Below are 20,127 nucleotides of genomic sequence, written 5' to 3'. Positions count from 1 at the left end.
AGAAATAAAATTATTTAACTATGCTGTATGAAGGGGGCATATACATCCAAAGGAGAAAATTCAATTCATCCATACAGAGGAGTTGATGCAACCAGTGAATAGAACTAAAGAAATCAACTTCCTTCATACTGAGGTGCTTTATAACAAGGATCGATATAAATGGTATAGGACCAGAGGGAAGAAGAAATGCAGTCACTTATCTGTTTCTGTAGAACTCAAAGAACCTTATTCTAGAACTCAGATATTCTAGAACTTAAATGAGAGACAATTGAAACACAGATTTTTCACTTAGATGTTTGTTATGTGAAGTCTCAAATAAAAATCTTAGTCCATGTAGGTGGCTGTTAGAAACAATCTTGAATAAGGCTGTAACTACTAAGACAGTGGGATTCAATAATTCATCTTTTGGTAAGCCATTCAACTGCTATGTTCTATGAAAAGAAGTAACTATATTTATGCATATTTGAATACACACATATCCACACATATATATGATAAGGAATCACAATCTAAATGCATGTATAGAAAACATAAAAAAGACAAATGTAATTTTGGATAATAATTTTATTTGGACGATGATGGTAAATTATTTTTATTTTGATGTTATTAGTTATAAAGTGAGAAATACTCAATAGGAATAAATGTTAGAATAAGAAAGCCAGTACTAATTAGGGTAAAGAGATTAATAAATGTGATGAGACTATAGAGAAAGGAAATTTTATCAAATATCATGTATGGCTACTTACTTGGAAGTATCTGTACTATGATGGGACTTTATATAAAATTATCAAACTATTATATACTCTTTAGTCTCTGGAGCTACCATAAAAGCCAATGTAACAAGTAAAAACATATGCTGGCTGCACCATTTTCATTGCTAAATGTCCTATTACTTGGTTGTGGAAAATGAGTATTATTTAAGTTCATTCACAGATGTACCAAATTAATAAATGATTCTTCAATCATGAATAAAATGTACACTTCATAATAATCACCAAGTACATTATTGAAAAAGCATACAAAGTAACTCCATACTTTAGTATTTGACGCTCAAGCTAGAAGTGTTGCCTTCACTGGTTTCTCTCTGGGGATTTTGTGGTTTTTTTCCCATGAGTGCTATGCATACAATGAAGTGAGTCTCCCATTAAGTGTTGATACCTTCCTAAGTAATCAAGGCACTTCTTTTACTCCAAGCAGCAGGTCAATTTTCAACCTGAAACACTTTCCTGCTACCTCTCTGCAAATGCAAAGTAAAGACTCATAATAATATTCTTTTCTCTATTAATCAAGTATTAAATGAAGGCTTATTGACTGTACCACTCAAATGATTATTTTTGAAATTTACTTATCCAACATGTACAAAGATAATGTTGACTTTTATCTGTTGTAGTTACTGTTCTATTGCTGACCCTACTCGAAGTACCAACGTAATCATTGTCCTACTGCTATGAAGAGACAGCATGACCAAGATATTTAATTGAGTGCTTGCTTACAATTTCACACATTTAGTCCATTATTAGAATTGTAACAAGCATGGCAATAGAGTAGCAGCTGAGAGCTACGTATGATCTACAGGTGGAGGCAGAGAGAGAGAGAAAGAGAGAGAGAGAGAGAGAGAGAGAGAGACAGAGACAGAGACAGAGACAGAGAGAGACAGAGAGAGACAAAGAGAGACAGAGAGAGACAGAGAGAGACAAAGAGAGACAGAGAGAGACAGAGAGAGACAAAGAGAGACAGAGAGACAGAGAGGACTAGCTAGACCTGATAATCATTCTAACTCTATCAAAGACACCAATGCCCTGGTGAATAAGCATTAAAATATATGAGCCTGTGGGGGCCATTAACATTCTAAGAACTACAAGTACCTTTGACAATTAAATTGTGAAAACCAGAAAGGTAAGAAATGATTTAGACTATAAAGCTCAGATCATAATGATAAAGGAGTGTTTCAACTGAATACCCAATCAGGATTTCATGTAGTGAAGTGTAGGGCTACTTTGTCCTAATTTTGTCTTTCTTCTATGTAAATATTCCTCTAATTAAGTAGACTGTGATTTCCCTCCCACTCCAACAGTATTGCTAGCATATAACAAGTGAAAAGATAATATTCTAGACTGAGTTTAGGATTTTGACAATGTTTGACAAAGTTGATTGAACTTGTGGCAATCTCAGCAGGGCTAGAAAGGTGAGAGGTACAATGACAGGAACTTGAAGGTTAACAAAACATTTGAGTCCTTTATAAATTTGAAGTGTAATTTTCAAGTAGGAATGAACATTGATATTTTTAATATTTTTAATATCAATGTTACTCAAATTAAATTAAATTAAATTAATTTTTAATATTTTTAATATCAATGTTACTCAAATTAAATTAGATACTCAAATGTGCTAATACTCTGCAAGTCATGGTCTTTTTTTATTGGATATTTTCTTTATTTGCATTTCAAATGCTATCCCCTTTCTCATTCCCTCCCCCCGAAACCACCTGTCCCTTACCACACCTCCCCTTACTTCTAGAGGGTGTCCCCCCACCCACCCACCCACTCCTGCCTCCCTGCCCTGGCATTCCCCTACATTGGGGCATCAAGCCTTTACTCCATTGTGTAAATATACCACATTTTCTGTATCCTTTCCTCTGTTGAAGGACATCTGGGTTCTTTTCAGCTTCTGACTTTTATAAATAAGTCTGCTATGAACATGGTGGAACACGTGTCCTTGTTATATGTTGGAGAATCTTTGGGGTATGTGACCAGGAGTGGTATAGCTGGGTCCTCAGGTAGTACTATGTCCAGTTTTCTGAGGAACCACCAAATTGATTTCCAGAGTGGTTGTACCATCTTGCAATCCCACCAACAATGGAAGAGTGTTCCTCTTTCTCCACATCCTTGCCAGCATTTGCTGTCACCTGAGTTTTTGATCTTAGCCATTCTGATTGGTGTGAGGTGGAATCTCAGGGTCATTTGCATTTCCCTGATGACTAAGTATGTTGAACATTTCTTTAGATGCTTCTCAACCATTCAGTATTCCTCAGTTGAAAATTATTTTTTTTTAGCTCTGTACCCAATTTTAATAGGGTTATTTGATTCTCTGGAGTCTAATTTCTTGAGTTCTGTGTTCTGTGTATATATTGGATATTAGCCCTCTATTGGATGTAGGCTTGGTAAAGATCTTTTCCAAGTCTGTTGGTTGCCATTTTGTCCTATTGGTAGTGTCCTTTGCCTTACAGAAGCTTTGAAATTTTATGAGGTCCTATTTGTCCATTCTTGATCTCAGAGTCATTGGTATTCTCTTCAGGAAAATTTTCCTTCTGCCCCACTTTCTCTTTTATTATTTTCAGTGTATCTGGGTTTATGTGGAGGTCCTGGATCCACTTGGGTTTGAGCTTTGTACAAGGAGATAAGAATGGTTCGATTTGCATTCTTCTACATGCTGACCTCCAGTTGAACGAGCACCATTTGTTGAAAATGGTGGCTTTTTTCTACTGGATGGTTTTAGCTCCTTTGTCAAAGATCAAGTATAGGTATGTGGTGGAATTTTTGGGATCACTGAAGTATCATATCATCTGCAAATAATGATATTTTGACTTCTTCCTTTCCAATCTGTATCCCTCTGACCCCCTTTGCTTGTCTAATGTTGCAGCTAGAACTTCAATTTCTGTATTGAATAGATAGGGAGAGAGTGGTCATGATCTTAAACTTATGGCAAATACAGTTTAAGATTAATTATAAAGGTGTAAAAATTTTATATTTTGTTGGTTGTTCATGAGCTTAGCATGAGCAGTGAGAATATTATTAAGAATTTTGGCCATCTAATTCCTGGTGAAAACTGTTTAGATTTTGTTGTAAGACTAGGAAAGAAAAGTTAGTAATAATGTTTCAAAGTTGCAACTAGAATTGGCTTTGGCCATCAAAGCAAATCATAGCTGAATACCTGGTTATAAGTATTGCATATTGAAATTCTGAGAATGAAAACCTTCTCTTCTGCTTGTGGTATATATATATATATTTGTACAATGACATAAGACTAAGAAGTTCTCCAAAAGCATGTGTCTGGAGAAGTGATCTTTCTGTTTTTCACAAAAGGAATATTTTATAGGTGATAGCAAAGTAGTTACTTAAAGAAGACAAAAAAATAAAAGCACATAGGATAAAAGAAAAATTGAAGAGAAATGAGTCTAAGCTTGTATACTGAAGTAAGAAAGATATTGAATTTTGGCAACATTTATTTTGTGTTTTACTATGGTGGTATGTTTTTGCTTTGGTGTGATGATACTTTCATAGCATATTTTCACTATAACCAACTTCGATGTCTTTAGCTTTATTTCTCAATAAATTCCTCTCTTTAGTAATCTGATGAAGCATGTAGAGACATTCAATAGTTTACAGAAAGGAAAAAATCCATAGGAACCATACATAAAACAATACAACTTTGCAGGTTCTTAAAATGTATTTTTGTCTTAAATGCTAGACTTTTAAGTATATGTTCCATAGGACTTAGTTGTTCAGGTCTATAGCATGTACATATTTCCCAACTAACCAGCACAGTGTATGCATATAATACAATTTCAAACCTGTTTTATTTGAAAACAATTTTTTCTCTAATTCTGTTTGTACCATAATTATCAATTTCACATTTGTAGTGTTTAAGTTTTGTTATTTTCATATTCAACGTGTGTGTATGTATGTGTGTGTGTGTGTGTGTGTGCTCTTCTCGCTGTATGTTTAACTTTTTTGTGAGATAAATTTCTCTGAATGCTAGTTACAGGTTACAGCCTATAACTTTAAATGTTTCAGGGACATTCATATAAACATTGTTGTCCCAAACAACAACACTATATTTGCCAAAACTTCTATCCTCTTCTTGAGGTTCATTGACTTCCTTTTAATTTCTGCACATACTGTTTTCTCTAACTGTTCTATTACTAGCTAGTTTGAGGTTTTGGGTTTTTTTATTTAATATGTTTGGAGGCTTAAAGAAAAACAGTAACACTAGATATAAAAACCTTTGAGTAACATATGTCTATTAATCTAAACTACTCCAGACTACCATTGTACAGTTTTTATGTGCCTATGTGTCTGTATCAATGAACTTACCAATTGCCATAGATAATAAGGAGTTATTAGTAGTACTTTAGTGTTGCATAGGATTACACAGAGATAACTGAATTAGAAACACTGCATAGAACTTCACATAAAATAAATATGATAAAGTAATATGTGAAAAAATAGTATGCATAAAAATTTATACATTTCTCCAAATTAATATAAAAGTCATTTGAAATTCAAAGAAAGTATTATTGAGTTTTTTTCCTAAGTTACTAAATTCAAGTCATGCCTTGAGCTACTAACTAATCCATTTTAAACCATTTTGTGTTCTTTCTGCTCCACCTCTGCCCACTCTCAAATCCTTTTCTACCATCTTTTTTGTTTTTACTTTTAGTTCTCTCCCTGATGGATTGACTCCTCCAGAAGAAAGTCCATTAAATATGACCACTACCTAAAAAGCACTTAAAGAGAAGAGACATACTGGCAGCAACTCCTTACCTATATAATTCTCTTTCGCACTTTACTTCATAATGACAGTGTTGGAGATCTTGGAACATGTGAAGATTACCCTATTGCCATTGTGTCTGGAATTGGCTCTGTTCTTCTCTGGATGGCCACCAATTGGGAGATCTCAATACCACAGCCCCCCTGAAGTAGTGATACCCTTGAGACTCACAGGCACTTACAGAGGTATGAACGATCCAGGGTGGATCTCTTACAGCCTGCACTTTGGGGGTCAAAGACACATTGTCCATATGAAGGCCAAGAAGAAATTGGTATCCAGATCTCTCACTGTGTTCACCTACACTGACCAAGGTGCTCTCCTTGAAGAGCAGCCTTTTGTCCAGAATGACTGCTACTACCATGGTTATGTGGAAGGAGATCCAAAATCCATGGTTACTCTTACTACTTGCCTAGGAAACATTCAAGGAATGCTGCAGACAAATGGAACTACGTATGAAATCAAGCCCAAAGTGATTTCTCCCACATTTGAACATCTAGTGTATAAGATAGATTGGGAGGACACAGAGTATGCACCCATAGGGTGTAGAATAACAAAAGAAGATGCAGCAGAGCAATTGAAATTTCAAGAGAATGACAATTCCACTCTGATGCAAAGTTCTTATACAGGAGGGTGGGTCCACCAATTGTTTCTTGAACTAGCAATTGTGGTAGATCATGGAAGATTCATTTTCAGGAACAGTAATTCATCAATTGTGGAGATGGACGTAGTCATGGGAGTCAATTTAGTAGACGATATTTATCGCTCAGTTAATCTTGATGTGGTTCTAACTGCAATTGAAATTTGGAATGCAGGAAACCCTTATACAGTAACTACCACACGTCACATGATGGAAAACTTCTGCAAATGGAAGCAATCCAGCTTCAATAAACGAGTGGTTCATGATTCTGCTCAGATTATTGTGAAGCAGGACTTTTGTGTTAATGATCTTACTGTGTCATATTTTTCAGGAGTGTGCAATATTGATTTGAATTGTGGTTTAGAGTGCATTATGGATGATAGCCTGGCTTCATTTAGGACATATATGACACATGAGATTGGTCATGTGTTGGGGATGATGAATGATGAAGGGAAATATTGTACATGTGAGAGAAGCATATGCATAATGAACAAAAAGCTGGCACCCTCTGATTCATTCAGCAACTGTAGTTATGAACAATTCTTAGAGACTACTTCTAGAAAGACTTGTTTACACAATCTCCCAAATCCAGAGACTCTTATTACGAAGAAACGCTGTGGGAATGGAGTGATTGAAGATGAAGAGGAATGTGATTGTGGTTCCTTAAAATTGTGTGCCCAGGATCCATGTTGTTTAGAAAACTGCAGTCTGGCATCTGGGGCAGCATGTGCTTCAGGGCTATGTTGCCAAAACTGCAAGTTTATGCCATCAGGCACAGTGTGTAGGAAAAGTGACAATCCATGTGATCTCCCAGAGTGGTGCAATGGAACCTCTAATGCATGCCCAGAAGATGTATATGTGGAGGATGGGATCCACTGTCAGGGCGGGAGTGTTTGCTTTCAAAAGCGATGTAACAGCCGTGATGAACAGTGCAGAAAACTTTTTGGTGAAGGAGCCAAGAATGCAAATAAGAGTTGTTACATAGCAATGAACACCAGAGGAGATCGCTTTGGTCACTGTGGTATGAAAAATACTAAGTATCTAAGATGTAATGAAAAAGATGCTCTGTGTGGTCGAGTACAATGTGAGAATGTGACAGAAGTTCCTCATTTGCACAACCATTCTACTGTGCATTCAACTCACATCAATGGACACAGTTGCTGGAGTACTGACTACCATTTTGGGATGAATGTACCTGATATTGGTGAGGTGAAGGATGGTACAGAATGTGGTTCAGAATTTTTCTGCTTAGGAAGGAAATGTGTCTTTATGCCACAGTGGGAAAAATCTTGTAAGCCTATGGCCTGCAATAAGAGAGGTACATGCAACAATAAGCATCACTGTCACTGCAATGAACATTGGGCCCCACCCAGCTGCCTCTACAAGGGCTTTGGAGGCAGTATTGACAGTGGGCCCCCTCCCAAGACACTATCGTTCCAGGTGGTTTTGATCGTATTCATTATTTGGATTGTTATTTTTAGTTCATGTGTCTTCGTTTTACTTGGTCTTTTATGCTTAGATAATAAAAGATATGAGCAAAGAAGGAGGAATGCTGCAGCTTTATCTAGAGAAAGACAAGATAACGTTGAGAAGTCACCCAAAAAAGAAGAGAAAAGTACTGGAACAGAATTTAAAGAGCAAAACCAAAATGTTGAGAAGTTATCTTAGGAGGATGAAGAGAAAGAGGCCAAAGCTGAGGAAAAAATCGAAAGTTCAAATGCTCTACAATAGAGAGAGGGATGCCATAAAATATTGCCCCAATGTAAACAATAGGAAAGTATTCATACCTCATGTCAGAAATAATTGCAAAAATGTAAAATTTAAACAAATTAAACATCCAATCTTAATGAGATGTCCCATATATTCTTTTCTGGTATTCTGGTAGCAAAATATGGCGTATATCAGTGGCTGTTGACAGACAATCCCAGAGATCACTTGTATTTCAAGATCCCAAATGCTTAACCATTAATAAAGATACTTTTAACATATCCCCATTTTTTACTAATTTAAAATTTTAACTAGTTTATTCTATACTTGTTGAATTAGTCTGTGTGTTTTCTGATCAAAACACAAATAGTTGATGGTGTATCTTTGTTAATTTGTTGTCTCTCAGTTAGAAACCTCATTCCTTTCTCACATGAAGAAAAAAATCACACTTGCTTTTATCAAGGTATTCCTTATACTTTTTGTCAACAGGAGTGCTACAAGGAGAATGGTAATCTAAAGGATGAGTTGGTGAGAAATTTATGTCTACATTACCCTGGCAACAGCTGTAGTTTTAAGTTTGTATATTATTATTGAAGTTGTTAACTTCAGACAAATGAAATTCAGCAAAATTTCTTAAAGGGAGGTTACATGCATTGCTTATCCACTGACCCTCGTTAGAATGAATATGAAGTAAGCTCTGCCACTTGTCCTTTCCTATAAGATTCTTTGCATTCTTTTTGGAAACCCTGACTCTACCTAAATATCCAATTTCTGGCCAATTTGTGTTCTTTCTATTGTAATTGAAGTGATCACAAGGTATCATCACTTCCTGCCTAACATAATACATAGTCTGATTTTGGTACTAAAGTTCATATACAAAAGGGATAGGAATTTACTCATTTTTCTACATGGATATATAAGTTACTATGTAGCAAATACTTAAGTAATACTAGATATAAAATATTTCAAATGTAGCTAAATAATATATATTCTTTAATTCTATTTTATTTTATGTGCATGTGTATTCTGACTATATGTTTGTATGCCATATACATGCAGTGCCACTGAGTCCATAAGAAGGTGCTAAATCACTCAGAATATAGTTAGAGATTATTGTGAGCCACTATTGGAGTACAAAAAACTGAACGTGGATCCATGGAACCTCCTGAAGAACACTCAGTGCACTTAACCATGGACATATCTCTTTGTCTTCATAATATAGATTTTTTTCTTTCTCTATTCATTGGATACATTATTAATATTTCAAATGTTATCACCTTTCCCATTTCCCCCCAGAAACCCAATATCCTATCCTCCTCCCCCTGTTTCTATGAAAGTGTTCCCCCACCCACCCATCCACTCCTGCCTCCCTGCCCTAGCATTCCCCTACACTGGGGTATTGAGCCTTCACAGGGCCAGGTGCCTCTCCTCCCACTGATGCCCAACAAGACCATCCTCTACTACATATGCAGCTGGAACCATGGATCCTTCCATGTGTACTCTTTGTTTGATGGTTTAGTCCCTGGACGCTCTAGGGGGTCTGGTTTGTTGATGTTGCTGTTCTTCGAATGTGATTGCAAGCCCTATATGTTAGCTAAAATATACTAGTCTAAAATTCTCATCTTTTATAAATTAGAATTTATAGCCTGTTTATATTGTCATTTTACAGTTCATCATGGACTATGTAATAGCAATAAAGATTGACCTGCACCAGAACCTGTTCACCAAATTTTCATTAAAATGATAATGAAATGCTATCATCAATCCTAGAAACTTTAAAATGATCCCCTAATTAAAAAAAAAAAAACATCAAAATGAAATAGCATTTTGATAGCTATCACCCTCTCCATTTAGAAAGTAAACTAATGACATGTTTAAAAGCAAAACATGTAATAGATTGTATTTTCATAAAATGTTGAGCCACTTTCTTCTGACATATTACCATTTGATAAAATAAGGTTTTACCAAACCACTGACATATCCGAATACCTCTGTAGTCATCAACAACAAACTTGCTTTCTTGAGCAATCTATTTACAAGGTTGAGAATTTAAATCAATGAATTTACTGTGAAGGCATAAGATTATGGTAAGCTCTTACTCCTGTAGTTCAGCATTGAGTTAAAGACCATATGTGTGTCTGTGCACTACTTTGGTGCCCAGTGCCAGCAGAGGCTAAACGAGGGCATTGGGTTTTCTTGGAACTGGAGTTACAGTCAGTTGCAAACTGTTATCCTGGTGCTGGGAATTGAACTGGATCCTATCCAAGAGCCCAAGATTTTGTCATATTTTTTAATCTGAAAAACCATATTGAAATTTGAAGCAATAAATAAATATGTATGTGTTGTTTTTATTTAAAACTTTTAAAACTGTGAATACTATATCTCTCTTAAATTTTTAGACAAACTTCTTTTAATTAAGCTATAGTTTTCACATTGTGATGATCATTATATCAAATCAGAAGAACATAAGTGGCATTCTTATAAAAGCTACAATATAAAGTACAGTCCACCTCTTTTCATTGCTGATGTACCTAGCAATAAAAGTACTTATTAAATAAAGTATAAGTAAATGACAGAATGTTGGTTAATATACTTTGTATTATCCATGTAAATTGACCATATCAGAAACAAACATTTTATCTCCAATTTTCAAAGCCAAGTTAAATAAATAAATATTACTTACCTTTCATCTGATTTCTGTATATGAATATTTATATAACTATTATAATCTTAGTGAATTTATTTTTTTCTACAAATACTCAAGAAAAATGTATCACTCAACCATATAGATATTATTGAGAGTAGGGTTCTGAATAAAATAATGGTCATTCCAGACTTACACTTTACTCAAATGAAGCAGACATACCATTTCTGAATATTTATGGAAATTATAACAAAGTTTGTTTACAGTGTTCTAAAATCAAAATTTAATCAAACCAATACTTTCTCCAAGACAAAACATGTTGAACTATGAGCAAAAGCTCACACAGGCATGCACACACAGAAAAACACACACAAAAACACACCTATGTACATATATAGAGATACTAATTAATAAAGATATTAAGAATATAGAAGGCTGTCTACAAATACGTTAAAGAAAAGGAGAGGAACATTCCAGTTGGACAAGATATAGCTTCAAGTCAAGTGGGTGCAAAACAATGATGAATTTGATGAATTAAAAATCTTTGCATGTCTACAGTTCTAATAGTTGGTTATAATAGTGAAGCTTCCTAAGGGACATAGTCAAACAATGCTTTATGAGCACAACCATCAAAGTTTATATTCCTCCAGAGATATAGGAAAGCCACAGGGGAGCTATTCACCTAGAGAACACACCAAGGATAGTCACATAGATGCAGAGAGAAACTAAATAGGCTTTTACAGAGATTTAGGTTAGCGAAAACTGATGCTTGTCAATGTGGATTGCAAATGTGAAGATGGATTTTAATAGAGAATAGTGACAGATGGTAAAAAGGAAACATTACTCCTATCAGTGTTGAAAAAATAAAGAGTAAAATGTTTGTAATATATATAGCTAATGTATGTTTAACACCCTTCAATAAGATAGGAAATATGGAGTGAAATATAAAACTGTATTTAATTGAGCAAATTACTGTGGTTCACAAGAGACTATGTTCAGTAGGAAGCTTGAGCTCTGTATAGGTTACTAAACTGAAGAACCAATTCACTTTGGGAGTTGGGAGTGGTGTCATAGCTTAACTACATCTTTCAGGGTTCTAGGCAAGTAGATGCTGTTGTATAAGAGTGGGTAACTACCATAGAATTTTTTTCCCAAGTATTTTGAGCAACAGCTAAGTAAGGGGGATAAGTGAAAGCCTCACAATGAAGTCTATTCAGAGACTTGCTGGGTATCTGTTTCAGTGCATTGGTGGGTATTTCACAAGGAAGAGTCCCAAGAAATTGAATTTTTTGTGTATACAAATATTAAGAGGGGGTGTAATATCTGCTATATGTTTAGAAAGAGAAGCTGACAGAGAAAAATATGAGACCTTTGTCTTTTACTTCTGAGTATGACGGTATATGGTAAAATAAGGACAGCTCACCATTTGACAGTGAGACATAATGTCACCAACAAATGTACTGAGTCATGTTCACAGGTATCTCGAGATACATGCTGCCTGAAGACTACAGGTTGGACACACCTGCCTCAGAGGGTGGAAGTCACATTATTTCATCTACTTTATAGAAGATAGTTTTGCCTGTGGAATAGAGAAGAGATTGATGGTAAGAAAGACAGGCCCTGATGTGAGTTACTCTACACTGCATTGCATAGCCTGTCTTCTCTGCAAAATCTCTTTGAAATTTCCTACCCCATCCCCACTCTACTACATCCCTTAAATACCTTACGTGGTCAAGCATTGTCTATAGCATTTCTCACCTTAAAATTATATTTTATCTTTTAAATCACTTGGAAAAAGCAATTGTGTCTATAATGAACATGTGCACACCATTTTCTTGTCAGCCTTCCCTAATCCATAGTATAACAACTATTAAAAAAGAATGTACACTGTATTATTATTTGTAATGTTGGCATTATCTAAAGTCTATAAAAGGATATACAAAGATTATACCATTGCACAATTTTATTTAAGAAACTTTAATGTAAGTGAATTTTGATATTTCAAGGGTCCTGTACTAAGTTCCTTTCATATTTGTAGAGAATAATATTAGTTTTATGCTTCCTTTATTGCAATGACAAGAGAGAGAGTTCAGTGGCTATAACTGACACCCCACAACACACAAAATCTCAAACATCTGATATGTGGTCATATATAGAAACAGTTTATCCCTTGTTTTACAGAAATGAAGTAGGTTTACTGACAGCTCTGGGGATTAGTCACTAACATCATTAGCTTGAGTGGGGTTCTATTCTCTAACCACATTTTCTTAGTTTCATATGTTGAGTTTAGGGAAGATGAGTTAAAAAAGGGTTATTATCTTACCATGTCGGTGAATAAAATATAACAGTTCAAAGTAACTGAAGATTTAAATTAACGTGACTGTAATAATGTAGGAAGGAGGAATGAGGTCAGCACATTACTAACAGGATGTAGGTTATATCTGCAGGACCTCAAAGGGTATGAGAGCAATAGGCATTTCTTTGGCTTCAGTATAGTAAATAACCTCAAAACATGGATGCAAGTTAAAAGGAGGTGCCTAAAATTTAGCTTATATGTGGTTTGCAGTGTTAGAAATTAAAAGTTTTAGAGATTTGAGTAGCTAGGGTGAAGTAAAGTCAAAACAACTTTAAGAGAAAATAAGTTATACCCTCTGTGTACTGTGTATCAAAGTCATATTAATAGTAGAACCCTTGGCTTGGCTCAGCGAACACCTTTTTTTCTTTTACTTTAAGCATGAAACTTACATTTACATAAAGAGAAAAGAAGCCTATTTAGAAGTGTCTGAAAGCTACCTAGTGATTCATGGGTATGAGAGAAAGAACCATACAAATCTAAGTGAAAAAAATTCTTAAAACCAACTGCCAATCTTTACAAGAAGCACAATATTATGTGAAAAATATGCTTTTAAAATCAGTTGTATCTACTTTAAGTTCTAGGGGGCTTAGAAGGCAAAATTACTTTACAGTCATAAAGGCCTTTCACAAAAATTACAGCCTTATTAAGCTTCATTCTATGCAGTGAGAACACTCAGTTCTCCTTTCAAAATGTTATTGTATTTGATTTCAAAGGCTTGGTGTCATCATATTAAAAATAAAACTTTAAAGGAAGATAATGAATATAGTAATCATTTTATAGAGTGTATCTATAAAAAAAGTAGACATTGATTATAATTGCAATAGCAAGTAAGTCTGAGCTGTGTTTGCTGGGTCACTAGAGGGGGAACTCTAAATGGGAGAAAAGCATCAGAAATCCTATTTGGATGGCTTTGGCTGACATAATCTAGTTGACAGTTAAAGCTTTCTTTTCAGCCCTTGAATTACACAGGTAATTTAACATATATTTATTGTCTTGAGAAATCATTTCCTTTATACATTAAAAAGCTAGGAAGATATCTTCTTGGCAGATTCAATGTGTATGTGTGTTTGTGTGTATGTATGTGTATGTGTGTGTTTGTGTGTATGTATGTGTGTGTGTGTGGCTGTGTGTGCATGTATGTATGTATACTCTAGTGCATGTATATATGTATAGCAAACACAAAAGCAGAAAAGCACACACATATATATATATGTATGTATATATACATGCATACATATATATATACTTACATGGTTAAATTTCTCTAAAAATAAATGTGAAGTTTAATTTTTTTCAAAAGACCTAACAGGAAATAACTCATGCTTATTAAAAAGAAAGCATGAAAATACTTCATGTGTGTTCTTGGGTATATGCACAGATTCATCAACAAGCAAATTAGTTAAAATAATTATTCTCTTGAGGTCACTTGTATACATTTTTTCCAACAAAATGCAGCAGACACACTTGGTCTTATCAAAACACAGCAAATCAAGGCATTTAAAAATGATGACATCATGCTTACAGTCCCAGGACAACAGAGACATACCAGAGTACCATGAGTTCAAAGCTGGTCTGGGAGGCACAGTAACAAGCTGGCCTGGACTATGCAGACTATGTCTCAACTAAACAAAAGGAAGCAAAGAAGAAAAAAAGAAAAGAAAACCAACCTAATGAACATGATGTTTATGGAGCGTCCTAAGTGAATTTCACAAAAAACTTTCTGCCCTACACTGTGGTCTCTTCCTTGATTCCTTTGATAATAGTTCATTTGATGCCTTCATTTTTTATTTCACTTTATTTTCTTTGATACTTCCACATATCAAAAAAAAATCTCACAGGTCATTAATGCATATGTCAAGATGTTTCAGTCATAATATTTATTTATTAATAATTTATTATTTTCCTCTTAAAATTATTTTTTTAGTTTTAAAGAATAACAGAATTCTTGAACAATGATAAAAAATCTAAAATTTATTTTCATGATAAGAAATTAGTAATATATGCTGGTAGTGGCTGTTTTTATTTGAACTAGTAGAATTATATTCATAGATTTTCTTCCAGTGATTTAAAATGTTATATTATCTGAATAGTTTTCAAAATGTTAAAGTATTTTTCTATAATACTATAGTATAATTCAAATTTCATTAATGTAATTTTAAGCTATACATTTGTTTAAAAATAAATGTACTTCAAATTTGTTTGTTAAGGCAAAAATAAATACTTGCTTTTTCAGAAATTGTTTTCTAATTTCTATATAAAGGCACATTATAAATCTAATGTAAAGATGGCCTAACATTTTATTATTAAAACTAGTAATTTCCTTAGGATTAAAATTAACTATATGTTGATATCATTTAAAGATATGTTTTGTAGCTTTTTTATAAAAAAAAAGTACGAGGATGCTCCATTAAAAAAATTATACTACAATAGCAACTAGCTAAAAAGTGAGGCCATGAGATCGCATAGAAATTATTGCATAAGTAGTCCCTTCTTTTATGGGGTTTCTCTTTAGTTACTCATATTCAACCATGGTCCAAATAATTCTGGAAATTTTTCAAAAACTCATGAATTTTGTTGTTAGTAGTGTGATGATCTGCATTCTACTCTGAATCACCCATTTGTCCAGTGTATCCATAGTATATATATCCCCTATTTGTCCAGTGCATCTACAGTATATATCCTATCCACAGTGAACATCCTACCCATTTGTCCAGTGTATCCATAGTATATACATCCCCTATTTGTCCAGTGCAACTACAGTATATATCCTATCCAGTGAATCCACAGTGAACATCCTACCTGTTGATCCAGTATATCCATGGTATATGAATTGTCCAGTGTATCTAAAGTGTAAATCCTACCCATTCATCCAGTGTATCCACAATGTACATATCACCTTTCTGTCCAGAGCATGCACAATATACATACTACCCATTTGTCCAGTAGATCCACAATGTACATACTTCTCATTTGTCCAATATATCCACAGTGCATATAGTACGCACTTGTCTACTGAATCTACCATGCAAATATTACCCATTTGTCCACAGAATCAACAGTGCATATACTACCAATGATATGGCAGTTGATAGAGAAGGAGGGGAGACCAGAGCCAGGGATATGAAGCAAAATAGAGAAATTATATTTTAATTAATATATTGCTATGACCATCTTTTATAATTTTATTTTTCCTAATTTTATACTGTATATAACAGTATGATAGATATGTATATATGAATTATAATGTGTATATGGCTTAGTATTCTACAGTTTCAAATATCCATTGGAAATCTTAGAACAGATTTCCCAAGAAATAAAGTAGGAACAGTTTATTATGAAAGTTCTGTTCATGTTGATATTTGTTAAAACAGTTTACCTTATTGCTGTACTGAAATTAATATACCCTGGAAAATATAAAATTCTAAGTACATTTAATAGAATCCATGGAGGAATGACTTTCTTAATCTTAAAGATTATTTTAAATATAATTAAGGTACTCATACAGATGTACTTTCAATATTGCACATATTAATGGAAGTTCAAGAAAGTTTCATGTTGCAAAGTGCAGCAATGTATGAGTAAAGATAGTAATTTCCTACACCTTATAAAAGTTAATTGATAACTCTAATGCAATCATTTCTCTGTCACTTTATCTATAAGAAAAAATCATTTTGATCTAAAACAAAAATTCTAGAAACTTTTTTCCATTTCATTGCTTTCACCTTGACATTTAGAATCAAACCAAGAAATCAGTTATTGTTTTTTAAATTACATTAGACTTTTTGTTTTTCTCTGAGTTTGATAAACCCTAGAGAAAGTACAAAAATAGAAATCAGGGAAGAAAACATAAAAAAAAAAAGCTGGACAAACATTTTGAACCCCCAAGGACTTCATAAACACACAGTTCTTCCCATTGGATTTTTACACACAAAATTTTTCCTAAATGTTGAAGGCCAGATCCCCTCAACTGAAATAAGAATCTTCCCCAGGTGGCATCCAACTGCATTAAAAGACTACACACACAAGAAGAGGAATGAACAAGACAAACAAAAACCACTGCAGAAACTAATAATAAGTACACAAAGTACACAAGTGTATTTATTACATTTTGCAAGCACTTTGTTCTACATTTCAAAAACGCCACCATCAAGCTGTTGGCACATTTATGTACAAAACAGATTACTTGTAATGCCTGCTACAAAGCACTCCATGAAAATACAAACTCTAAAACCAGAAATGAAAGCCAAAATGTCAACATCATTACATAAATTTAAAAGACAGTTTTAAAAATCATCACACACTGTAGACACAGAACTGAAACACTATAATATAGAATTTAAAGAAGCCCATTAATACTTTTGCTCAATATCTTTAATACTGCATATATCAGAAAAACATTGAACCATTAAGATAATCTAAGTGTTAAAAAAGCAAAAGGACCCCCAAATTAATATTACAGAATGCATAATCATGCCACAGATAACGCTAGTAATACCCCCTACCTACTACAAGAACTTGTAAAATTACTGATGATGCATGACTAGTAGTTGTACAAAGATTGTTTCACTCAATAAATTTTATTGGGAATGCACTTACACTGAAGGAGGATCTCACAATGGTCAAATCAGTGCACAATACTACCTAGGTTTATATACTGACAAAATTTCTTGTCAGGCTACATCATTATTTTAAATGACACTTCACAGCATTCTTGTAGCATTAGAAATAACCAAAAGAGAGTCAAGGTTAAAACAAACATGAAATTTGGTCCATTAATACTGATTGTTTTTCTTTTAAAATTTGTCTGATATAGGTACTTCTTATAAATGAATATGAATGAACATTTGGTTAAAATGACTTACTTGAAATAAAAACACAAAATATATCACTACACTCCCAAACAATACATTCTCTAGTGGCCTCTGACCACCCTTTAGAAAACACTACAGGTAAACCAACATAGATTGGAAGGCTGCAAGCAAAGCTATTATATTAATGGAAGTCTTTTCAAATATATCATACACATTTTAAGAAATAGCTTACAGAGGTGCAATCCATTAAAAGTTTTAAGTGGGTAAAACAAGTCTTGAGGGTTTAGTGTGCTTATGTTTAAGGTACCACCTTCATAAAGGTAATTAATTTTCCACATTAGCATATTAAAAGATCCAATCCAGCCACTGCATAAATCACAAAAAGATCACTCTCCAACAGTCCACAGTAGTTATTTCCATGATAATTGTTTCTATACTAAACTTTAAAAGGTAAGCCTGGTGTCACAATCTTAGAAAGGCAACTGGCCATGCATTAGCATTACTGTTTCTACATGCTCACAACATAAACATGAGTAATCAGAGAAATACCTCTTAAGTACATCAAGAAAAAAAAAATATAATGTTAACAAAGATAAGAAGCACTTTTTTTTTTAACCTACCCTTAGAAATTTAGAAATTGCACCTTAGATTGATGAAAACATTAACCAGGGCCGTTAGCCATGTGGCCACTGATCTCCAGACTAGATCCCCATATCAAGAAGAGTCATCATGATGCCATCTCTGTGTCTTGTTCATAATGTACAATGGTCCCTTTGAAGGTTACCTGTAGTTAAACTAGTTACTGAAATCAAAACTAAAAAGTATAAAAAGCTATTTTCTCTTTCAAAACATAAGAAACAATGCAAAAAGTATTATGTGTGATATGTGGGAGGTGATTAAAAATCAAACAAGGATTTGCATTTGACAATGTTAATATCTTTGATCATACAGAATAACTAAATCAGTTTGAAAGGTTGAAAAAAAAAGACTGAATAGGAGCTTGTAGAAGAGATTTGGTTGTTCCAATTTAACAAATTAGGAGATTGAATGCTAAACAGCAAAGAGTTATACTCAGGTGATTCATTAGTCACCCTACGCATCTTTGATGAGAAGCACTCTCATTTTGCTTTTCACAGGTTGGATGGTTGGATGGCCCTTAATTAAACACCAATGCATTCGAGTGGCAAGGAACAGAGATATGTGTTTATGTGTATGCGTTGAGCCGCTCTTTGGAGCGGGTGGAATGAATGTCGTGAAGCTCTTGCTCCTCCTTTGACTTGATGTCTTCATACTTCTGCATGCGGCAGGCATCTTTGACATAGGCCCAGTTGGCAGACAGAACCATCAGGTAGTGGACCTGACAGAGACAAATAGTTTATTCTGGAAGTCAGTTCACTCTCAGTGTATTGTCACTGTGACAAAATAACCACCACAAACTATGTCTGTATACGGCAAAGGTTCATATTTTAAAGGGAAACAATATTGTATGAGAAGAACAGTGAAGCTAACATGGATTCCCCACTATCCAAGACTGAATAGAAATGCTCTTTAATGTTTCCTGGCTATGCTATCATTATTTACCCAAATGCTAAGACTACATGCTTCATCTTCACTTTCCTGTATCGGTGCTCGAAAATGCATAAGCAGAATTTTTCTCTTTCGCAGCTTGTGTTTTGAATTTATATTGTGGTGAGAAGAGTGTTCTCACAAATTCTAAGAAAATCTTGTGTATTTAATTATCAAGATAATTGTTTTCATAATTCATTTCTAATTGCTTTTTTATTATACTGGGAACTAAAATATAGAACATATTTTGTCAAAAGGATCTTCTATTTAATACGTGCTCACAATAAGCAGAAGGTATTATATTAAAAAATAAATCACAATAACCTAAGTCTGGTAGTGTAGGCTTTTAGTTGTAACTATTCAATAAGCTATAGGGGGGAATCACAGATTTAATGCCAACCTGGATAAAAGTTAAGATCAGCTTGAGAACTTTATGTAGACCCTCCCCACTTGCCTAGCATTCACAATTTCATAGGTCCTATCTTCAATACTGCAAAATGAGAGGTTTCAGCGTTGTAAAATTTAATGGATAAGTTCATTAACTTATTGCGTTGTACTTTCTTGGACATTAAAAATATAGGAAATGTTTTTATTCAACATTTAAAAATAAAATACTAAGTAACTTAATACTCAATCAAGAATGTCATCAAAGAAAAATAGTCTATCAATTTGGGAGTGGAGGGGTGTTATGGTTTGAATGAGAAAGGCCCCCATAGGTTAATAAGTTTGAATGGCTGATCTGCAGCAGAGGAAATTCTTTGGGAAGGATCAGGAGGTGTGGCCTTGTTGCAGGAGGTGTTACTAGAAATGAGCTTGGAAAGTTCAAAAGCCCCTACCATTTGAAATTTCTCTCTCT

General features: G+C 34.1%; 2 protein-coding genes across 4 annotated transcripts in view; one reads left to right on the top strand and one right to left on the bottom strand.

The window, feature by feature from the left end:
- The first annotated feature begins 12 nt into the window (after positions 1-12).
- LOC116071405 (disintegrin and metalloproteinase domain-containing protein 20-like) lies at positions 13-8,175 on the top strand. Of its 2 annotated transcripts, none has more exons than XM_031342897.1 (2): positions 13-133; positions 5,440-8,175. In XM_031342897.1, exon 2 carries the CDS (start codon positions 5,576-5,578, stop codon positions 7,853-7,855), a length of 2,280 nt encoding a protein of 759 aa, XP_031198757.1. In that variant the 5' UTR covers positions 13-133; positions 5,440-5,575; the 3' UTR covers positions 7,856-8,175. The 2 variants fall into 2 exon arrangements, with proteins under 2 accessions (XP_031198757.1, XP_031198756.1); XM_031342896.1 differs by lacking the exon at positions 13-133 and adding an exon at positions 230-408.
- An 8,790-nt stretch (positions 8,176-16,965) lies between these two features.
- Positions 16,966-20,127, bottom strand: part of Gpm6a (glycoprotein M6A) — a 258,666-nt gene continuing 255,504 nt past the window's right edge. For both annotated transcript variants that reach the window (XM_031339836.1, XM_031339835.1), the window contains exon 7: positions 16,966-19,062. In XM_031339836.1, coding sequence (XP_031195696.1) covers positions 18,910-19,062 — 153 coding nt within the window. In that variant the 3' untranslated portion in view covers positions 16,966-18,909. The remainder of the gene's footprint in view (positions 19,063-20,127) is intronic.

This window comes from Mastomys coucha, unplaced genomic scaffold, assembly GCF_008632895.1.
Source record: "Mastomys coucha isolate ucsf_1 unplaced genomic scaffold, UCSF_Mcou_1 pScaffold22, whole genome shotgun sequence".
Classification (NCBI taxonomy): domain Eukaryota; kingdom Metazoa; phylum Chordata; class Mammalia; order Rodentia; family Muridae; genus Mastomys; species Mastomys coucha.
This window is presented reverse-complemented; position numbering and strand designations above follow the sequence as displayed.

Bases quoted from the DNA above. Each gene is read 5' to 3' on its own strand.
- LOC116071405 (XM_031342897.1), top strand. From the start codon at position 5,576: ATGACAGTGTTGGAGATCTTGGAACATGTGAAGATTACCCTATTGCCA.